Genomic DNA, 22,077 nt, shown 5'->3' on the forward strand with positions numbered 1-22,077 from the left:
CCCAGGAAAGAGGATTTTTGCACCATGAGAAATTGTCAGTAGGACAAAGACCATGTGACTAAAGAAAGGCCTACAGCACTGGGCAGATCAGGCAGACAAGGAGGGCTGGAGGGGGCTGAAGTCACCACTTGCATGGTAGGACAACTGTATTAATGTCACAGAGAGGGAGTAGCTAAGCAGGAGAAGGGGCAGTCTTATTTCTTGCAGTTGTGGGGTGCAATTGCTGGATTCCCTGGCGACCAAAATGCAAATGTGATTATTGCGTGTGTTCTGGTTGGGAGGTTCATATCATGCCCCTTTTCTCCCACTTCGGAGATTCTTTGGCACCTGCTAAGGGGCCAGTTTACACCACAGAGGGTTTTCTTGATGGGGGCACTAATAGAGTCTCTTTGTTGCTTCCAGTTTCTCATTAAACCTGGAAGAACCAGGACCCCTGTTCACTGCCTCTCTAGAAACAAGCTAAGGCTGTCAGGATGAGCAGGAGAGAGACTGCCAGACATAGAGCATAGCTGTGCAAGCTTTTTCCTTAGGAATAAGAAGTAGGGTGGGAAAGGAAATGGGGTTAAAGGAGGACACAGTAATGTAAGGGTGCAAAATTAGAGGGAGGAGGGATTCTGGTCAGTTTTCACGTGTAAAGCAAAGCTGTTGCCTCAGCTGTGCCCTGATTTGGCTCCTTCTCTCAGTGCCTGCCCTGAAGGCTAATGGCTGGCATTACTCTAGCTGGTGACATTTGGGAGGTTTCAGACATTTGTACCACCAAAATCAGTCCACCCACTTAAGTGGTTTGGGAAAGTTTCCTTGAGGACTTAATCTTTCTCATTCATGTTTTATCCAGCCCACTTAGACTGAATGAAAAACTAACATTGGATTAGAGCACCCTGAGATCTGTTCTAATCAGCAGCTTGCGTGGGGATCAGGCTCAGCAATCCCAGCCTATGCCTGCAGCTCGCAGGGAACTGGACTTGGTGGCAGCACAAATGCAGCTCTAAAGCCAGGGCTTTCTTAAGCAGGAATGACTGTTTACATTTCTGTACAACCCTGTTTACATTTCTGTACAACCCTGAGTATAGAAAGGGGGACACAGATATTGCTACCAAGCAGTATAAGCTTTGAGTGCAAGGCTCTAGGGGAAACTAATGACCAGCCTCTTTCTTCAATTAATTCTTGCTCTGCAGCTTTGCTTCCCCTTTGAAAGCAAGTAATTTCATACTGCAGCAGGGAGCAAGTCTGCAGTCTACAGAAACAAAACAGACTTTGGCTTCCTACAGCTCAACACCTCAGGGGTTATCAGGGGTTATCTTCTTCAGTGATCCCTGGCTGACTCCATCTCAAATCCCGTAAGCTCTGCAAGCATGGTCCCCAAAGTATTTAAACCCAGAGGTAGACTTTTGCGCGTGTGTGCACGCGTGCGTGTGTGTAAAGATAGACAATCTATTATTTGATGTGCATAAAGCTAGTGTATCATTTTTTAATACACTTTTGCTGTTTAATTCTCCTTTATGTGCAGAAATTCCCATTTGGTCTCAGCTTTGAGAAGCAGGGTTTATAACGACAGTGCTTCTGCATTGTCTCTTGCCTCAGCAACTACAAACCTCTGAAGATTTTGCAGTGCACTGGAATGGAGGAGGGAGATTCACACTTCAGCAGACAGTCTTTGGTAACTTTTTCTGATGTTTTACCATGGCTCAAATACAGCACAGACCTGACATACATTCAAATTGCCAGGTACTAAAGAACGGAGAAATGATGGGAGACAAAATATTACCATATGTCTTTCTGTATTTCTAACTATATAGCAGTGCTTTCAGAGTGTCAGATCACGTTGGAATGTCTTTTTTTTTCTTCTTTTTTTTTATTACAGCCTCACTTAACTGATATGCTACACAACACCTGTACGTAAAAGTGGTGGCTTTTACTTATACCAGCCCGTTTTGCCACTGTCTGCATTCCTGCTCCTCTTGTGTTCTCCAATACAGTATTGAATGTATTAGAGACAAGTTTAAGAAGTATCACTCCAATTACAGAAAAGGGATGCTCGTTTAAACCACCAGCATGAGATGTTAACATACCTGACCCTGTCAAGTTTGGAAAAATTGTGCAGGTTTCACATAAACACACCTACACACACACCCCCAAAATGTGAAATTGTGATATTAGGACCAGAGAGGGAGAATACCTGAGGCAGTTTGAAGAGCAAATTGGTAAGCTGCAGATCCCCAGAAGTTATTAACTTGGCAGTAGCTAAAGAGACCTGAGAGCAAGACTACAAAGGAATCAGTCAAAATAAGGTTAAGTAAGAGAAGGGGAAAGAAGAAAAAGAAACTGAGGAAACTGGCTGCATATTGGCTGTATTTGAAACTATAGTGGAAGGGAAGACTGGGCCTTATTTTCCAGTCACAATGTGAAACATAAGTGAAATCAGGAGAAAAGGAGCTGCGGAAGTGGGCATGCTGGGTACTAGCTAACGTGTGGCATTTCATTAAGTGCTGGCAGAGGACGCAGAGACTGTTGGAAGGTGGTGTGCTTCTCCCTCATGGGACACACAAAATTTTTTTCTTATCTTTTTAATTGTTGCCCTGGTAAAGAAAAGCCTTTAGAAATGCCAGAGAGATCAACATCACCTGGATCCTTTAAGTGTTGGTTGCTAAGAGCATCACCAAAATGTGTTCCTACTGGTTTAGTACAACCAGCGATAAGCCTGGAGAAGACAAGGTTTGGTTGGCTTTCTGTCTGCTGATTTCTCAGTAGGTTTGGAGCAATGCTTCTAGCGAGGGTTGGGCACAGAGCCTTAAATCCCTTCTTCTTCCTCAAGACGGAGAGCTCTTTGCTTCAGTGACTCTTCACAACAGCTGCAGTAGCAACATGCTGCTCCTGCAGAGAACGAAGCAGATTCATCTCCCATGTAGGTTAGTTGCACTGTGCTCTAAAACGCTTGTTGGCTTTGATGAAGTGACAGCCTTCTGAGTGGCATGGATTGCATTTTACTATACAATCTTTCCTGACACTCTGACGCAAACATTTAACTTTCTAAGGCTACTCAAGTTAGTCAGTGCCCCTTGGCATAAATTGGTATACACAACACTGGTCGTGTGTTTACAAACTAGGGAGGACACGAACATTCCCTCTGAATTCTCATGAAATGACCAGCTCTCACAGGGCATAAACCTGTCACACGAAGTGGGAGAGGTTACACCCAAAAACTTGTAAAATGGCCACAGAAATGCACGGCAGAGATTATGAGTATATTATGCTATCATATCCTTGTAGACTCATAGACAATTACTCAGTGAGATCTAAAGTCTTGCGTAGCACTCAGATTTTTTCCTAGCTATTTCATGACTGCAGTTAAGTGCAATAATAATGAACCTGAAATCATGTTGCTGCAAGAACTTGCCAAATCATGATGGGGGTGAAATAATGATGCTACTCAGGAAATGCTCAGACACAAGTTCTGGGGAGTGTGAACCAAAGCCAGCTAGTATATTAATGTCTGCAGAGAAATCCTTTTGCCTGAAAACAGAAATTATGATCTTATGTGGCAATCTGAAGGTAGAAACAATGGAGAAAGATGCAGTGTTTGGGAAATTTCAACCTTATTGCTGTAAAGGGAAAGTGCTGTAGTATGTGCCCAGGAAATAAAAAGAAGACAGAAATTTTTTAGTTGCTGTTTTGTGATTTATAAACACTACCTACATTAGGGTGTTTTGTATTTGTTAGTGGAGTTAACCTTTCTTGTTTTCTGCTTGGAAAGTCTTACTAGTTCAAGGTTTAAAGGAAAGCAGAAAATGCCCATAAAAAGTAACAAATATGTTTTTCTGGACATACAAATAATGTAACTTTGAGGCACATTACCTAAAGACATTTCAGAGCTTGAAGCAGACATACAATGGTCTGCAGTAAGAGCCAGAAGTTTCCTTTTGCCCTTTCCTACTGATTTAAAGCCTTGCACGTTCTGTCTGAATTTCATTGCACTTTCCATAGTCAGCTGCACTTCACTGCTGAATACCAACTTTCACAGACGTTGAAAACTCACACAGTTCAAGTAATTTTCTGTTTAGTCTCATTAACCATTTGGTTCTCCTTGAGTTTATGTTATTTCCTGGCCTGATGTACTTACAGTGTCTATTCCTTCTCCAAAGGCCATGTTTTGTTAACTGTTTGTAAAGGTTAACGTCCTCAGTTTTTCCAATTCTTTCCTGATTTTCATTATAGATATTTACATATTTCTTTTTCTTAAAGTAAATAATTCTTCTATCCCCAGGACGGTGGCTGCCTGACAGGCCGGCTGTAGCTGGTGGGACGCTGCTCTTGTCAGATCTAGGAAAACGCGCCACCCACAGGTGCAGCCGAAGGGTGGTTACTCATGTTGCAAGAAAACGTTCTTTTTTTGTGGGACGTAAAGAACCTGCCTGGGTACAGATGAGAAGCAGTTTTGTTTTGGGGAATGAAATTTTCAGGGTACCTTCCTGTAGCAATGAACACAGCGAGACCAGTATAAACTCTGCTTCACTTTGCAGAACTTTTTTTTATTCCTTTCTCAGAAAGTTAAGTCTTTTACAAACTTATTTCTCCTCTTTCATCTGCCATGACACACCTGCTACAGTCAGCTTCCTTTCCAATGGAAAGGTTAAAAGATTACTTATTCTGTGTTATTTAAAAAGGGGGGCGAGGGTAGAATTCTGTTTGCCAAACACCTGCAATAGTCACCGACTTCAGTCTCCTTCCCCACTTGCCATACAGCCTTAGCTGGAACTTCGCATAAAGTCTCCCCCCTATCACAGCTCAGGCTTTGGTGCTGTGTTTTACAGGAAGCAGCTCACAGGGCTCCCAGTTCCAGGAGGAAACATCAGCTCTCAGCACAGGCTGCACAAGCAAGTGGTCGCAGCACAGGTTGCCCATGGGAAGCCGAAGCTCCGACACCTCAGTACTTCCCTCTTCCTTCAGCATCCCGCTGTCGCTGGGCCGCAGGAGGCCGCACGGCTGGGTAGCTCGCCAGGGCCTCGCGTCCTGGGGCCCTTCGATCGCCGGAGTGCAGCATGCTACCAGCCGCTGGCCCGACGCAGCCTGCTGACGCCATCCCTTAACGCTCCGGGCTTCCGCCACGGCCGGGGACGCGGGGACCGGCCCCCAGCCAGACCCTGCCCTGCCGGTACAGGCCGCTCCCTCCCCCCAGCTGGCTTCCCATTGGTGCGAGTTGCGGAGGTCTACTTCCGGCTCAGGGTCACACCTCTCGCGGAGGCGTTGGGTGACCGCTAGCCAATAGTAGGGCTCGGCGGACCGAGCGGTGGGCGCTGGTTGGTCAGCGGCGGGGCAGGGGTGGGGAGAGGTGGAAGGGGCGGAGCGCTGCGGGTGACGCCCCGGAGAGCCGGCGGAGGTCGTCGGCGGCGGCGGGGCAGGATGCGGCTGCGCTCGGGTGTGTTCGCCGCCTCCTGCCTTCTGGTGGAGGCCCTGGGGGTCGCGCTGTTTCTCCGCGGCTTCTTCCCGGTGGCCGTCAGGTCCCTGCCCCGCAGGGAGGCCCGCGGGGACCCTCCCGCCGAACCGGCCCCGCCCGGCCCAGGTAACCGGAGCAGCCTGCCCCTCCCCTGTTGGCCGAGGCCACCCTACTCCTCCGAGGCTCTGCTCACCGGGGCCACCGTTCCTTCCCCCCGCAGCTACGGGCAGCGGTGGCCGCGGTAACCCCCCGTCCCGGCCTCGCCGCCCTCGGCTGCGCCGCGCGGTTCGGGCCGAGCCCGGCGGGCGAGGAGCCGGGGCGGCGGAGCCCCGGCGTCCCTGGGCGCCTTTGCCCTTCGCCGCCGCCGGCTTGTGCCGGGTCTCGGGCTGTGGGACTGCAGCCGGTGCGAGCCCTGTGCCGCGGGGTCCGCCGTGCTGCCCGACGGGTTTCTGTAGCGCCACCGTATTTCCAGACCCATTTCGAAATATTTTGGAACTGTTAAGTTCTAAAGTAATTCTAAATAATAATAGTAACTAGTTCTTAATTTTGCATGCAGTTGTCGATCGCTGCCAGCAGTATCAGCTTGCGGTAGCAAAAAGCCTTAAGCATCACCTGTCACGTCTCTGTAGGGTGCACTTTTCTGTCGTTTTATTACACTTTCCCTATCCGGTACAGCTGTCATATCCATACTCTAATGGTAAGTTGTTTGCATTAATTAGTGCCATTTCACTTGCAACGCTTCTTGTGCTTGCTCTGTTACCTTACTGGCTGTGTTGTGTTTGGGGGATCAGTGTTTCTGTGACGGTCACTGAGGTGTGTGAGTGTCTTAATGCCACTTTAGTGAGACTTTTAATGCTTCAGTAGTGAGGAAAGCAACTGTAGTAATACGGGTTTCCTTCACAGACTGGTCAGATTGCAGGATGCACAATAGCACTGTCCGTTACAGTTTCTCTGAAATCAGGGTCTCTACAGGTCCTGCTGTACTCCTTAGTTGAAATTGTGAAACTTCTTTTTAATGAAGAGTCGGTAGAGGATATGCTGATACATAGCCATCTTATATGTATGTCCAGTGGCAAGTTGTATTAAAATAATGTGAAGAAATGTGTACTTGATGGAGTGTTCTTCACCAGTGTTTGGAACTTGTGGGGTGAAACTTCAGGTTCAGTGGACAGCTGGATTCAGTGGTATTTTGCTCATACAGAGCTCTCACTTGGAACATCTGCTTATGGTTACTTGATGGAATAGGGCTGTGAGTGCCAAACTGGGTGTTTAGCTGCTTGTTATTATTAATTCTTCTAATTGTATCATACTATGCGTGTTGGGACAAGCTTACTTACGTTGCTAGAAACAGTGGAGGGAAGAGAAGGTTGTGTAAACTAGAGTGTGGTGTGCTGATACCAGTTAAGATGAATAACTGAAAGAATCTAATTTGGTAAAAGTCCTGAGTAGATGCTGCCAAACGGCAGGTTGCTTTTTAGCTGGAGATTACCAAGACTGCCAGAGATGTTTGATGGGCTGCTGTGAGTGAAATGTTGCATTCACATGTGATTATTAGCAGGAGACTGACATGGAAGGAGGCTTTTTGGGTGGGAGGGAAGTGTCAGACAACTGCGTTTTAAAAAGACTAGTTTGAGTTGAAAAGTATAAATGTGTACAACAGGGCTCCACAAACAGTTTAAATTTAGGCATGTTGCTAGTAATCTTAGGTATAGTTGGGCAAAAATGGAGTGACAGTGGAAGAATTCTTCCTTTCTATAGTTCTTGGGTTACAGCTTTGTAGAGTGATCTTTTGGTTTGGATGATAAGCTCTAAAAGGCAGGGGATTGCTTACTAAACCATTATACATAAGACTTTCAGCCTACTTTAGATCTGTTCAGAAAATAATATTTATTCAGTGCTTCTGTATTTCCTCAATGTTTCACTTTGTGAGCCCTGACGGCCAAAATGAATCCATGCTGTATTGCCTGTGGGATGACTGTATAATAATAAAGCCTTGCAGCACATTGTTGTGGTAAGTTTTTGGTAGAACCTGTGGTTTTTTTCAGTGCTTACAGAAGTTCAGCTTCATTTAAAAGAACTGTTTTCTAAATAACCATAGCAGGGGTAAATAAGCATGCCATGTGCCAAGAGTTGCACAATGTTTGCTCTAGCTATTTTATCTATCTACTTATCTATTATAACTATTTTAGATGGCCTGTAATTGACTCCTAATTCCTTTGCACTTCTCAGTACTTTGACTTACTGATGAGTAACGCTGTAGGAGGGACTTGTGAGTAGGGTATATGTGTTTGTGATCTGAACATTTTTGGTGTCCAGCAATGTTTGTTTCCCTAAGCAAGTGGATAGGAGTAAATTATGAGGATAAAACTGACAGCACAGTACATCCAGTTGTGCCTTCTTGTTTTTTGCTGAGAGCCAAAGCAAAGCATGCCTGCTAATAAGTTGATAATTCGTCCTGGAAAAACTCAGGGTAGCTGATTAAAATGCTAATCAGATAGCATTTTGTTGTTGTTGTGATTTCCTTCTTTCCCTTGCTGTGCCCCCCCTCCCTAGTTTCCTTACCTGAGAAAATCACTAGCAGTAATGAGTCTGTCAATGTCAATTTATTGATGCTTATATATGTACTCAAAAATACAGTTTCTGACGTGTTTACTAACCGAACATTATATGATGCATGTACTGAGAAGTTGCTTTGCCACAATGCTGTCTGAGGAGAGATCTGTGGGTAGAATCTGTTCTGCTTCCATTTTGTCCTTCTGTGTTTTTTTTTCCTGGTAGAGATATGGGACCTGTAGAGGTTGGGCTAATAACTGCTGCTGTAAAAGCTAAATGTCACCATGTGGACGAAGCTCACTGCAAATGCAGAGTTGCTGTGGCCAGCATTAAGTCCGTACAAGAGAAAGACGTGGACTTGAAGGCATGACACTGCCCACTACCCGATGCACAGCAGCATTTTGCTGTGCCCACCCATGTAGCATGTTCAGGGGATTTTGGAATTGGATTCTGGCCCTGCAGCTGCCATCACCGAACTATCCAGACATACAGCCTTCTACCTTGAAGGCTGCAAGCGTACACAAATCTTTTCCCTTCATGTTTCAGTGAAACTGTCTGTTTCTTGGTAATTTTCCTGTTCTCTTTTGGTGGGATTTGATTGAGAGGCATTGCTTGACATACCTTCTGATGTGCAAAATTGGGTATTAGCACAGGTGAATGCTGCATCTTTTTTCTAACAAAAGTTGTCTGTTGGTTATATGTAGTTCAGCTTTACTAAATTAAACAGAGAGAAGGTAGCAGCTATCATTTCTTATTCCTTTGAACCTTCTCAGTTTTGCAGCTTTTCCTTATTTCTTCCAATTGCACATCGTGCATTCCATTCACATTTTGTCTTCCACCCTACAAGCTGTATTGGACTTTTTGTTGTAGTTGTCATGTCATTCCTGTACTGGATGGCCTGAAAACTCAGCTTCCTCTGATTACTTCTTGTGTTTGCTGTTGTTTGCAACTTCTCGCTTCTGAATGTAAATTTAATAAAGAAGTTGGAAGTACTTATTTCTGTGATATTGTCCTTCAACTTCTGTCTAGCCATTGTTAAAATTTGCTGATGACTTTTATATACCCTTGTTTTGTTGTTGTTGTTTAGGAATGGTTTCTAACTGGACCAAAATTCCACCACCGCTTTTCAAAAAAGTTGTCCTCGTGCTGATAGATGCTTTGAGAGATGACTTTGTGTTTGGATCCAAAGGTAAACAGTTCATGCCATATACTACACAAGTTGTTGAGAAAGGGACATCCTACAGTTTCATTGCTGAAGCGAAGCCACCCACTGTGACAATGCCTCGAATTAAGGTAAGTGTTTTTTTTCTACTTAGGGTTGTTCCATTGGGAAAGTTTTGAAGGCTGTGTTGTTTCATGTGCTCAGAGTTGACATGAAGGGCAGGTTTGCTGTGTTACTGAAATTTGGGCTGAAACTTGCTTTGCTGTAGTAGAGCGTGTGACAGTCCTGATTTGCCATGGCCCAGAGGTGCTTCCTGCAAGAAACATCAGGTCAGGGAACAAAGGAGAGTAGAGAGGCTGAGTAAGAGGAAGAGGTGGCACCTTCCACTTAAATCACTTTGCCTTGTTTTGTTCTTTTATTTGGTAGCTCTGTGGTAGGAAGGTCTGTGAGAATCAGTTAAGGGCAGTTAAGGCTCTAGTGCTTATGAAATGATTGACATAATTTTTTTATTTGTAATGATGGGAAGGCAGTAGCCTCTCAGGCATTAAACTTTCCAGTCGTCTTCTCTCCAAGAACTTTTTTGTTGGTATTTACCTGTGTTCTTGTAAATTCTGATACGAAGTCCAGTTTTGTGTAAATCTGTTTTGTCATAGGGATGTTCTTGCAGAGCTTAAGAAAATTGTGCCTAGTTCCAGGTAACTAAAAGATGAATTGTGGCTGTGTCATCAAAATACTTGATCAGGCAGGCTTCTCAGTGGTGGATCTGAGTGATATTTCTTGCACTGAAGAAGCAGAAGCTGAGGGAGTGAGCACAAGTCCGTGGGATCTGATGAGATGCATCCATGGGTCCTGAGGGAACTGGCAGATGAAGTGGCTAAGCCACTATCCATTGTATTTGAGAAGAGGTGGTAGTCTGAAGTTCCCACTGACTGGAAAAGGGGAAATAAGAGAGATAAGGAAATAAGGACCTGGGGAACTACAGACCAGCACAGTCTCACCTCTGTGCCCGGCAAGATCATGGAGCAGGTCCTCCTGGAAACTAAGACACATGGAAAATAATGAGGTGGTTGGTGACAGCCAACATGGCTTCACTAAGGGCAAATCATGCCTGACAAATCTGGTGGTCTTCTGTGACAGGGTTATGGTGTTGATGGATGAAGGAAGAGCAATTGCTGTCATCTGCCTGGACTTGTGCAAAGCATTTGACACTGTCCTACATGACATCCTTGTCTCTAAATGGGAGAGACATGGATTTGATGGATGGACTACTTGGTAGATAAGGAGTTGGCTGGATGGGTTACACTCGGAAGAGTTGTGGTCAACGGCTCAGTGTCCAGGTAGAGGCCAGTGACGACTGGTGTTCCTCAGGGGTTGGTACTGGGACCGGTGCTGTTTAATGTCTTTGCTGGTGACGTGGACAGTGGGATTGAGGGCACCCTTGGCAAGTTTTCAGACAGCACCAAGCTGTGTGGTGTGGTTGACACACTGGAGGGAAGGGATGCCATCCAGAGGGACCCTGACAGGCTTGAGAGGTGGGCCCATGCAAACCTCATGACGTTCATCAAGGCCAAGTGCAAGGTCCTGTGCCTGGGTTGGGGCAATTGCAAGCAGAAGTACAGATTGGGCAGAGAATGGATTGAAAGTAGCCCTGAGGAGAAGGACTTGGGAGTGTTGGTAGATGAGAAGCTTGACGTGACCCAGAAATATGTGCTTGCAGCCCAGAAAGCCAGCTGTATCCTGGGCTGCATCAAAAGAAGCATGACCAGCAGGCTGAGGGAAGTGATTCTTCCCCTCTACTCAGCTGTTGTGAGACCCCGCCTGGAGCAGTGTATTCAGTTCTGGGGCCCTCAACATAAGAAGGACATGGACCTGTTGGAGTGAGTCCAAAGGAGAGCCATGAAGATGATCAGAGGGCTGGAGCACCTCTCCTACAAAGTCAAGGCTGAGAGGGTTGGTGTTGTCAGCTTTGGGAAGAGAGGCTCCAGGGAGACCTTATAGCAGCCTTCCGGTACCTAAAGGGCGCCTACAAGAAAGCTGGAGGGAGACTTTTCACAAGTGCTTGTAGTGTTAGGACAAGGAGTAATGGCTTTAAACTGAAAGAGAGTAAATGTAGGTTAGGTTAGATACTAGGAAGAAATTCTTTACTGTGAAGGTGGCAAGACACTGGAACAGGTCGCCCAGAGAAGCTGTGGATGCCCCATCCCTGGGAGTGTTGGAGGCCAGGCTGGATGGAGCTTTGAGCAACCTGGTCCAGTGGAAGATGTCCCTGCACATGGCAGGGGGGTTGGAACTAGATGGTCTTTAAGGTCCCTTCCAACCCAAACCATTCTGATTTAATGACCAGTAAATGAAGCAAATTTCAACTCGCATACAAGGTCGTTTTGCTGTCCGCTAATTAAGAAAACATTATTTTTGGCTTTCTGCAAAGCACTTATTCTCTCTGACATCAGCTAGCACTGTGTTGTGGCAGATGATGTAGTATGACATGGCAGCTCACGTGTTCTTTTACTTTATTATGTTTCTTTATTGAAAGTGTAATTTCTCTGCTGTTTCATTACTTCCTCTTACACTATTACTGTCTTCTGACTACTGGAAACTTCTTTTTCTGTTAATATGTCTCTTTTCTTTTCTTGCTTTATGTAGGCTTTGATGACGGGTAGCATACCTGGCTTCATCGATGTTATTGTGAACCTCAATTCTCCAGCCTTGTTGGATGACAATCTGATATGGCAGGCAAAAACAACTGGAAAAAGAATAATTTTTTATGGTGATGATACTTGGGTTAAATTGTTTCCAAAGCATTTTGTGGAACATGATGGAACAACATCCTTTTTTGTGTCAGACTTTACAGAGGTGAGAGGCTTTGTGTAATCTGAAGTTAAATAATCTGAGTTATTTACACACAAACACATTGTGGCAACTTCTAAGAACAAATGAGTAAAAGTATTCTTGTTCTGGAACACGAACGTGGTAATTAAACAGAAATTGGATTTATATGTGTTTTTAGTATTGACAATGTGGAAGCTAAGCATTTCCGTCCTCATGCATACGCTGTAGGAAGTGTTTGGATGATACAGTAACAAGCAGTGTGTTATTGTGTGGGTTTTCTAAACATACAATATTCTCAAAAGACTTGTGGTAGTAAGTTAGACAACTTGCTTTGTTTAAAACTGCCACTATCCATGTTTCCAGTTTGCTATTTATGTAAGTGTGTGCCATCTTTAAAAGGGCCATGAATATATCATCTTGGCCTCTTAGAGGCATACATTCTATAGTATCGAATTGCTCTTGTTGCAGTATGAGTAGTGTTTCAGTATGTTATCAAAGAGGAAGCATAAAAAGTAAATTACTTAAGATGTGAAAATTCTTATTGTAGGCACACTAAAAAAGTAAATGGTTTGGCAATTTTAATTCATATTTTGAACTTTTATTGTTTGTAAAACCTCAGGCCATTGACCTGCTGCTACCGTTGTGGTTTATTTTCATGTTTAAGGAAGTTAGGTCTAACATGTGAATTGGAAGATACTTTTAATTGGTTACTTTAATAAGACTTGCAGAAGCTTCAACATGGAGTGGAAAAGTGCAAACATGCTGCTGGGGCTGCAATTATGTGGCTCTCAAGCTCCTTATGAGCCTTTGTGTTTTCTGAATATAGTCCATTAAATGGAAAGCTTCTTATAGTTTTTTTAGGTAGTTATTATCTGGAGTCAACAAAGCAGCATTACATGTGAAATTTTGTAAGGATTTTTTGTATCTTGGAAGAAATATGCAACTAAAAATAGGTTGTGAACTTAAGCAGGAGAAAATGTGAGTTAGGCCCCAAATAGCACTTTTGGAATAATTTTTCTTTCTTGCTATGTCATCAGTTCTTTTTCTTACAGCAAGTACAATCTTTTTGTGTTTGCACAGTAGCAAAAAACTGAGTTGAAAGAGCAGTGGTGGTTTTTTTTCCTCTGTGCTTCCAAGCACCAAAGAGAGGCTTTTCCGTGTACCTATTTCTTGTGAAGTGATAAATCAGGAGTGTGAAAGTGACTGAAAATTGCTCAAAACATTTTTTAAAAGTATCTGTGGAAGCGTGGCAACCCATTTTCTCTGTTTGTATGTAATCTGATGCCTCATAACCAGAAAAGAGTGAAATGAGGTGAAGAATCTGTTTTGTAAGACAGGTTTTTTGACTGCCTGGCATTGAACTACTCAATCTGAGTTTCAGGTGGGTTTTTTTTTCTGTTGTGGGTTGTGTTTTGTTTTGTTTTTTTTAGCTTCTTGTTGATATTGTGAGTGACTGCAATTCTCATCAGCTTCTTCAGAATTTTCATGAGTAGCGTGATCTAATTTTTCTATGTTTGTTACAAGAGGGAAATAATTTTTATCTTTTAACCATTTTCCTTATTTCTGAGGTTGATGATAATGTTACCAGGCATTTGGATAGAGTGTTAAAGAGAGAAGACTGGGATCTCCTAATACTACATTACCTGGGGTTGGACCATATTGGACATATGACTGGGCCAAACAGCCCATTAGTGGGACCAAAACTTCGTGAAATGGATAACATACTGAAGAAGATTCATATTTCTCTTCTTTCAAAGGTAATATAGCTCCTTCTTGGATCTACGTCTGTTAGTTGTAGACCAATACTTTAAAATGCTTGCTTGTTTGTGGGTGATACCTTGTTTACTCCTAGACCAAAGCAGATACTCTGTTCTTTTCCTTCCAAGCCATTCCCCACTTAACAGTATTGTGTACCATTTTTAAGGATTTACCAGCTGACCTTAATAACATCTGTTAAGTCTCTTCTGAACAGCTGTGGAAAATAACTCCCCCTTGGTGTGCAGGAAGAGGAGAGGAATGCATGCCAAAATTCTCTTAAGAATTAAAATGGTGGTTGGTGTACTTTTTATTAATGAAATTCAGCAGAAGGAATAATGAACATGTATAGCCAATGGCTCTGATTTCTACAATTGTGGAGGCATACTTAATTCTTAGATATCAAAAAGATTCAAATAGAAATGATGGTTGTAGAAAGCAGTTTTTCTTATTAAATCCAAATCTGTTTTTAGATTTGGAAATGTAGGTTGTTACTGATCTAAATAGTCTGGATGTTGAAATATAAAGTCCTATATTCCAAGTGACCTGAAGCTTTTTTCTTGTTTGTTTTTGGCAACTGCAGTTCAGAATAGCTACCTATGAAATTTAAATAGTATTTTTAGATCAATACATTTTTTAAATGAAAATAGAGGTTAAATCCTGCTTGTGGAAGTTATAATCTCATTAACAATGCAGTGGTTTTGCCACAACTCTTTTTTTGCTTTTGCCAACTATATACAAGCCACTATCTCAGTTTTAGAATACAGAAATAAAAAAAACACTTTCGGATACAACAGGTACTGGTAATAACTAGAGATGGCAAAAAGCTGCTTTGTTATGGAATGACAATACTTATTCTCTGCCATCTCTGATTTGTTAGCTCAGAATTGTTGGACAGGCCTCACTTATGCTTGTTTCTCTTTCTTCAGAAAAATAAACGTCATTTGACATCAGTCATGTTAGATTTCTACCCCAAAAGCACTTGAGAGACTAGAAACTATTAGAAATAGGATCATATTTTAATATTAAATGTTTATTATATTAATATTTACAATACTGATAAATTAGCATTTATATTGTATTAATAATTAAGTGGAGAGGGGATTACTTCTCTGTTAATTCTGCTGCTACTGGAGTCCTGATTTTCTTCCCACAGTATGGTGACCTTTATTTAATCCTTCAGTCAGTTTCTTGTGACTCTGTAAATTATGTGGTTTTTTTTAAAGCATTTTTATGTTTTTTGTAACATTGAAAAGTATGTTAAGTACTTAATGTGTGCCTTAACTGTTAAACATTACTGCATAACACTAGTTGTAGACATCTCTTGTAATCTGCCCCATGTGTTGTGAGCCGATTTAAAAAATGGAGTTTACTCTGAGAAATATTCAAGTGTGAAAATGATAGTGAAGCATTATGTATATGCATTTTGTTTGTACAGTAACTTAAATTTATTTCTGTGACTTGCAGGAAGAAGCTTCTCTGCCCAATTTGCTAGTTGTTTGTGGGGATCATGGGATGTCTGAAACAGGTAGTCATGGTGGTTCTTCAGAAGGAGAAGTGCACACACCACTGCTGTTTATCAGCTCTGCTTTTGAAAAGAGAAGTGGTAAGGGTCAAAGAAGCTTGACTTTGTAGAATACATTGCCATCTCTAAATTATATTAGCTCTGGAATTTCTCCTGAAAAGTACTTTGGTTTGTTCTGCAGATATCTGGCAAGGCCCATTCTTGTGTGTGACCTAAAACTCTGGTTTTAGCCAGAGTTCGTATTTGTGTTATGGTGAATCCATGACTTAAGCTTTGTAACCACTGGGAAAACTGGGTATTTCTCAGATGATAACATTTTGCAGCCCTGTCCTCCTTGAGTGTTGAGAGCTAATGAGACATGTTGTCAGGATCCTGGGATGCTGGTAAATGAATAGGATTAGAAGTAAAAACCTATTTGAAATGAGTTTTAAGTTTTGTCTTTCTTGGCCAGAATATTACCCTGGCCTCTGTTCTTCCCTGTAAGACAGCCAGGATAGAGGAACAAATTACAGTTTCTCATGCTGAGAGTAACGGGAAAGAGGAAGAATTTCTCTTGTGAAAGGGTGAGAGATGAGAACAGTGAAAATAGGACTGTTGATTGCTAAGTGTTAAGGGAAGAATATAGAGCATGAGTGTATTTACTGTGTTGGCCAGGCAGTTAATTTTAAGTCAGTGATGTGAGTTTATCTGTTTCTGAAACTCATTTTCTGCTTGTGTAGTAGAAGTTAAGGTAAGAGGCAAGAAGGGAGTGGTGTGGTAGAGATGTTTAGTCTAGTTTGTAGAGTCTTGCTTAAATAACTCCTTGACTGACCAAATTGGTGAAATGTAGTTGTTCCAAGAGTATTTTCTTCAAAATAATACTTCCCTCTGCCTTTCATTCTGCCTCTTGCTCATTTCCATCTGATTTCCTTGCTTTTAAAGCCTGTTTGCAGAACCTTGCCTTATTTATCTTGCTGGAGGTTCCTGCAGCACAGTGGAAGTACATTTATCTGTCTCATTTATAAAGCTCTTATACAGCTGCAATAGAAAGCATTGCTTGAGGAGTGATTGAACTCTTCAGATATAAAAACAAAACAAAGTCAAGAGCTGACCAAAGCTCTCTGGTAAGTTTTTGCTTTATAGATTTCACCTCTATGTGTTGACAACCAGGCTACATGAATGTAGATTCTGTAAATGCAATCTGCTGTTCGTTAGGGTTAGTTTCTGTTTGGTTTAAACTGAAGATGCAGTTTTTACAGTATGTGCACCTGTCTTTTGGGATCCAGTTGGTGATTTCTAATGATGCCCATGTAAATATCCAGCAGCTTGCTTCTTATTGCTGCGGTAATCAGAATTCTAGTGACTGGTCCTTATGGTCCTACTGTAAACAAAATGTACTGTGGTTAATTTGGTAGACCTCAAAATAGTAATTCTGTGGGCTTTTGCATTTAGTATGCTGACAGAGTATTGCTTGTGTAGCCTTTTTACAGAGATGTGTCACACATGATTGGCTAAATGCATTTTGTAGTTTGTGGTTTTTTAACCAGTTAAGAACTTTCCTTTAAAGATGAGATCTGAAAACTGCTGACATATAGGCACTCATGCAAAGAGGCTTTAGGGGATTATAGATGGCATTCTGTACAAGTATGGGATTAATCAGAGCTAGATGAGAAATGAGAGAAGTTCTAATGCTCTTAAAGGGAGCCTTGAGAGTAATGAAGACTGTATAGAATTGTGTACTTAAATCAAAACACTCAATGCCTGGAGTTACAAAGAAAAGGAAGTAAAAGTGTAATAGAAAAACACTGTTATGTAACTAGCAGAGCACACAAAGAAACAATTGCCAAGACAATCTTAAACAAAAGGTTACTTATGTTAGTGAAAAAATCCACGCATGTGGGATTCCATTCCCTCATTCTGTGGGACTGAAGGCTAATCCTGATGACTGCAGTAAGGTAATGGGATCCTGCACAGAACCCTTTAAAAATCACTGGGTTTTCCTGCATGGAGCCATGAATTTTAGCCTCAGGATTCTTTACCTGACCTCTAATTCTGTTTGCCTAGCAACCTGATATTAATTAAATCTTGAGCTGTTGTCATTATATCAAAAAGCATCTAGAATGCTGTCAGCATTATTTTAGATTCTCTGTCTTAGTTTATGCATTAAATTAGGCTACTGTAGTGCTTACTGTTCTTTCTAATGTAAAAGTTATCAAACCCTCTTAGAATATAGGCTGCAACTTGATATTAAGGTGATCTGGACCATCTCTTTTCTTACTTGTATAACATTCTGAGAATGGAATAAATTTTGGTTTTACAACAGCAGAGGACAGCAGCTGAAAAAGATTGCTCAGGGCTGTAAATCACTTGAAATAGATGATCTAACACCAAAAAAATTTGAACCTAACAACATGCCTTCTGTCTTTGGAGAAATAGAATGGGCCTGTTATTGGAATACTTTTTTCCCCTCTTTTTTTTTTTTTTTTTGCTTCTAGGTCCTCTAACCCCGCCTGGACTTGTGCAACAAACTGATTTAGCTAGCACATTGGCAGTAGGTCTTGGTCTACCAATTTCAAGAAACAGTGTTGGGAACCTTATATTGCCAGTTGTGGGAGGCAAGACAATGAGAGAACAACTGCGTTTTGTGCACTTGAATGGGTTCCAGCTTAGCAGACTGCTGCAAGAGAATACACCTGCATATGAAAAAGGTAAATCAGCTACAAAAAAAAAAAAAGTTATGTATACAAAAGGAGATTGTTTATAACACTGTTTGGGCATTTAGGTTCAACAGTATAGCATGGCATGCAGATTAGCTATTCAGTTAAAAGCAGTGTTCAGAGAAATGATACTGCATTCAGTCTTTACTGTAACATGCTCCGGTGCTGCCTCTAAATTCTTTTTAATGACCACTACTGCACCTAGTGGTCAAAAGAGGAGAAATAGTGATGAAAGAGGAAGATTAAGGTAGAATTGCTAGTCTCAGTGGTTTCATATCTGCCATTTGTGAGTTATTCTACATAGGGCACTGATTCTGAGGTATTTACAGGAATAGCATAATGGAGTGAATTTTCTAGGATAAATAAGATGCTTGAAGTAAAACTGGGAAATAATTAAGGGTGAGTTATCTTTTTATTTCATTCTTATATATGAATCTACTTGGAGAGAGAACCTGGAGAACTGCAAAGCTGCTTATTAAAAATACACTTGTGCATAGATATGTGTGTGTATTTGGAGGAAGGAATAAAAAACAGGTGGAAAACATGAACCAAACCTAGCAAAATGTAGTATTTCATTAGGAACCATGATAAAACTGCAATATAGGTAAGCAAGTTAATATGACAATTATGTGAAAAAAATAGAGAATGAAGGAGAGCATTTTACCATGGACTTTAAAAGGTGCTGTCTTAAACTGTGAAGCTTGAAGTCCTTGTCACTTGATTTGTAATCTGTTGAATCGTTACAATAACTGGATGAGAATGCAGAGCTGTGTTACAGCTATGAATAATTAAAGGAGCTAACGTAAAGTTTAGCAAGATGATCATTGTAGTTCAAGAATTAATTATCTTTCAACATCATGGCTTGTAATCATAATTAAATCCTGTCTAGGAGGCCTGCCAAAAGAAGTGCCGCTTATGGTAGCAATGTATCAATAGCAGTATCCATGCTCCACCTATCCTGATATTTTTTTCTGCACACATTTGTATCAAGTGAGGAAACTTGCCCTGTTGGTGGTTACAGGATATGGCTGTGTTACTGAAAATTCCAGCACAGAGCTCTGTCTGACAGTATTTCTGCAAATACTGGCAAAACAGACTGAAGTTTCTACCAGCTTCTGGTTTACACCTTCACTTTCATTTTATTTTTGTCCAAAACCAGCTTAATTTCAACTTGTAGCTTTCTTCTGAGAAATGAAATGTGAAAAATTTTTATGCTACTTGCTCGTGACTGCAAACTGCTATTAGAGTCGCTACTGTACTGGAAAGGGGTTGAGGGGCAAAACGTCTGTGATGAGCTTCTCTCCTTTCAGTAATGGAAAGTCTCAGTAACGTGTAACTAGATACAAGTCATGGTAGCTTTTTCTGCAGAGTCTTAAGGTGAAGTGTCTCTGTTGCTGTGAACTTCTTAGAGGGTCTTGTTTTCTGCAGAGTATCGTAGAAGTGCAAGGATGTAGCTTAACATTTTGGTTAGGACAATTAAGATTGGCAGGAAAAAGAGAAGTGCTGTTTGTTTAGTGTTGTTTGATTGATGTGGATACTTCAGGCCCTAGAAATACTAAAGAAAATGTCACTCAGTGACTATAATGTTGCATAGTTTAAAAGCATGCATGAATGGCCCTTTATTTTGGGTGGCTTCTAAGTGAAAATGAATGCCATCCCACCTATTGCACTATAGGAAAGGGATTATCTTGCAAAGAAGTCATTACATTCAGTAGTCAGATTCATCTTCAAGAAGGGATGCCTGTTTTATGAAAGGGTAAAAAGGAGGACCCTGGGAGCTACTGACCTCTCACTACAGCCTCACCTCTGTGTCTGGCAAGATCATGGAACAGATCCTTCTGGAAGACATGTCAAAACACATGGAAGACAGGGAGGTGACTGGAGATAGCTAACATTGCTTCACCAAGGGCAAATTGTGCCTGACTAATTGCCTTCTATGATGGATTAACTGCATCAGTGGACAAGAGAAGAGCAACAGATGTCATTTACCTAGGCTTCTGTAAGGCCTTTGATATGTCCTCCCCCAACATTCTTGCTGTTGTATTATAGAGATACAGGTTTGACAAATGAACTCAGATAAATAAGAAATTGGCTGGATGGTAGCGTCCAAAGAGTTATAGTCAGTGGCTCAATGTCCAAGTGGAAACCAGTAACAAGTGGTGATCTAGTGAAAGCTGTCCCTGCCCATGGCAGCAGGGGTGGACTAGATGATTGTTAAAGGCACCTTCCCTTCCTGAACTATTCTGTGATTCCATGATTGCAAGTTTGGAAGGTAAGGAGGGAGAGTTGTCCTTTACGTGAGAGAACAGTGGCAGCACCTGGAGCTCTGCCTGGGGGTGGATGATGAAACAGTTGAGAACTTCAGGGTTTAGTGGACAGACCAGCATGGGCAATATTGTTATGGGTGTCTGCTACAGACAATCTGATTGGAAGAATTAGTAGGTCTTCAGACAATCTGAGGAAGCCCCATGTGCACCATCCATGGCACTGATACGATGCTTCAGCCATTCTGTTGCAGTTCAGGCTAAATAACTGAACAGTGAGGTGGACTGAAAAGTGGCTCGTCTGCTGGGCTCGTATGGTTGTGATCAGCAGGATAAAGTCTTCCTGGAGGCCAGTCAACAGTGATCAACCCCAGGGCTTGACACAGACTGATACTGTTTTAACATCTCCATCAATGACCTGGACAATGGGGCACAGTGCCCCCTCGGCAAGTCTGCACACAACACAAATCTGGGAGGAGTGGCTGATCCAGTAGGTGGGTCTGCTGCCATCCAGAGGCACCTCAACAGGCTGGAGGAATGGGATGACAGGAACCTTTTTAGATTCAGCAAATGGAAATGCTGAATACTACACCTGGGAAGAAACAATCCCATGCACCAGTGCAGATTGGGTGCTGACTGGCTGGAAAGCACTTGGTGGAGAAGGACAAGGCCTTCTTGGGGATATCAAGTTGAACATCAGCCAGTAGTGCACCCTTGTGGAAGGAAGGCTCACAGCGTCCAAGGCTGCGTTAGGACAGTTATCAGCAGGTCAATCCTTCCTCTTACCTCATCTGTGGTGAGACCACATCTGGGATCCTGGGTCCAATTCTGGGCTCCCCAGTAAAAGAAAGGTATGGGTATAATGTAGTGAGTGCAGTGAATGACCATTAAGTGAGGAAGAGATTGGAATGTCTGTTATACAGGATTCTTGACTGAGAGTTCTAGGACTGTTCAGCCTGGATAGCAAAAACGCAGCAGGGATCTTATCAGTGTAGGTAATATGTGATGGGACAGAATAAAGAAAATTGAACCAGGGTCCCCTTGGTGGTGCCTAGTGAATAGACAGGAGGCAGTGGGCAGAAAATGATATACAGGGGTTTTTTTTTAAATGAAGTAAAACTTTTTTTATGTAATTGTTGTCAAGCACTGCAATGAGTTGCCCAGAGAGGCTGTAGAGTCTCCATACCTGGACACATTCAAGACCTGACTGGAGACAGTTCTGAGCAATCTGTGTAGCTCACCCTGCTCTGAGCCTTTGTTTTTTATTTGTGGACCATCTGGGCATTCATCAGAGTTGTGCTGGCAAGTCTTCGGGCCGTACCATTTCTGAATTCCACAGAAAATGTGTGCTGCCAGGTTTTTTGAGGGAAAGAAACCCCCAGAAGATAACCCAATTAAATAACCCCAAATCTCACTCACATTTGCTGCTGCAGATTCAAGCTTTTCAATGCAGATTCTCAGCTAGTAACAGCTGGTGGATGATAACATTTCAGTTGAATGCTAAGACAAACCCCTATGACTGGACTTCAATTTAAAGTGAAGGATACTTGCAGGGATAGCCTAAGTCTTGATGCTTTTTTTTTCAATTATTATTTTCAACTCTTCCACTGAAAACCAGTAGGTTCTTCTGAAGGGGAAAACGTGGAATTCCTGTGGAGAGTATTTGCAGCACAGAGGTAGGGCACCAGGCATTAGTAGCTTGAATATAGTGGTTAAGTCACAATAAGAAAAGATTCATGCATTTTAAATTATAGCATAATGCATACGTTCATTTTTGGTGCAATATTTGTTTCCTTTTTAATATGAAAAGGTGAAGTCAATTGAGATGAATCACAGTCAGATGGGAAGGCAGAATGACCTTT

At 42.2% G+C, this 22,077-nt stretch overlaps 1 protein-coding gene across 10 annotated transcripts in view; it reads left to right on the forward strand.

Annotated features, from left to right (window-relative positions):
• Window positions 1-1,069: 1,069 nt before the first annotated feature.
• The window catches only part of PIGG (phosphatidylinositol glycan anchor biosynthesis class G (EMM blood group)), a 102,883-nt gene continuing 81,875 nt past the window's right edge, over window positions 1,070-22,077 (forward strand). For 2 of the 10 annotated variants that reach the window (XR_013924815.1, XR_013924816.1), the window contains exons 1-6: window positions 1,078-5,557; window positions 9,072-9,277; window positions 11,790-11,999; window positions 13,544-13,732; window positions 15,198-15,336; window positions 17,730-17,942. Coding sequence is in view for 7 of the 10 variants with exons in the window: in XM_080371720.1 (XP_080227846.1) it covers window positions 5,398-5,557; window positions 9,072-9,277; window positions 11,790-11,999; window positions 13,544-13,732; window positions 15,198-15,336; window positions 17,730-17,942 (1,117 nt within the window). In the remaining 3 variants the exon portion in view is untranslated. Of the gene's footprint in view, window positions 5,558-5,643; window positions 6,129-6,172; window positions 7,443-9,071; window positions 9,278-11,789; window positions 12,000-13,543; window positions 13,733-15,197; window positions 15,337-15,379; window positions 16,359-17,729; window positions 17,943-22,077 lie in introns of those variants that run through there. The other 8 variants (XM_080371720.1, XM_080371725.1, XR_013924814.1 and 5 more) reach the window with 8 other exon arrangements.

The sequence above is a fragment of the Falco punctatus genome (assembly GCF_963210335.1).
Source record: "Falco punctatus genome assembly, chromosome: Z".
Taxonomy (NCBI): Eukaryota; Metazoa; Chordata; class Aves; order Falconiformes; family Falconidae; genus Falco; species Falco punctatus.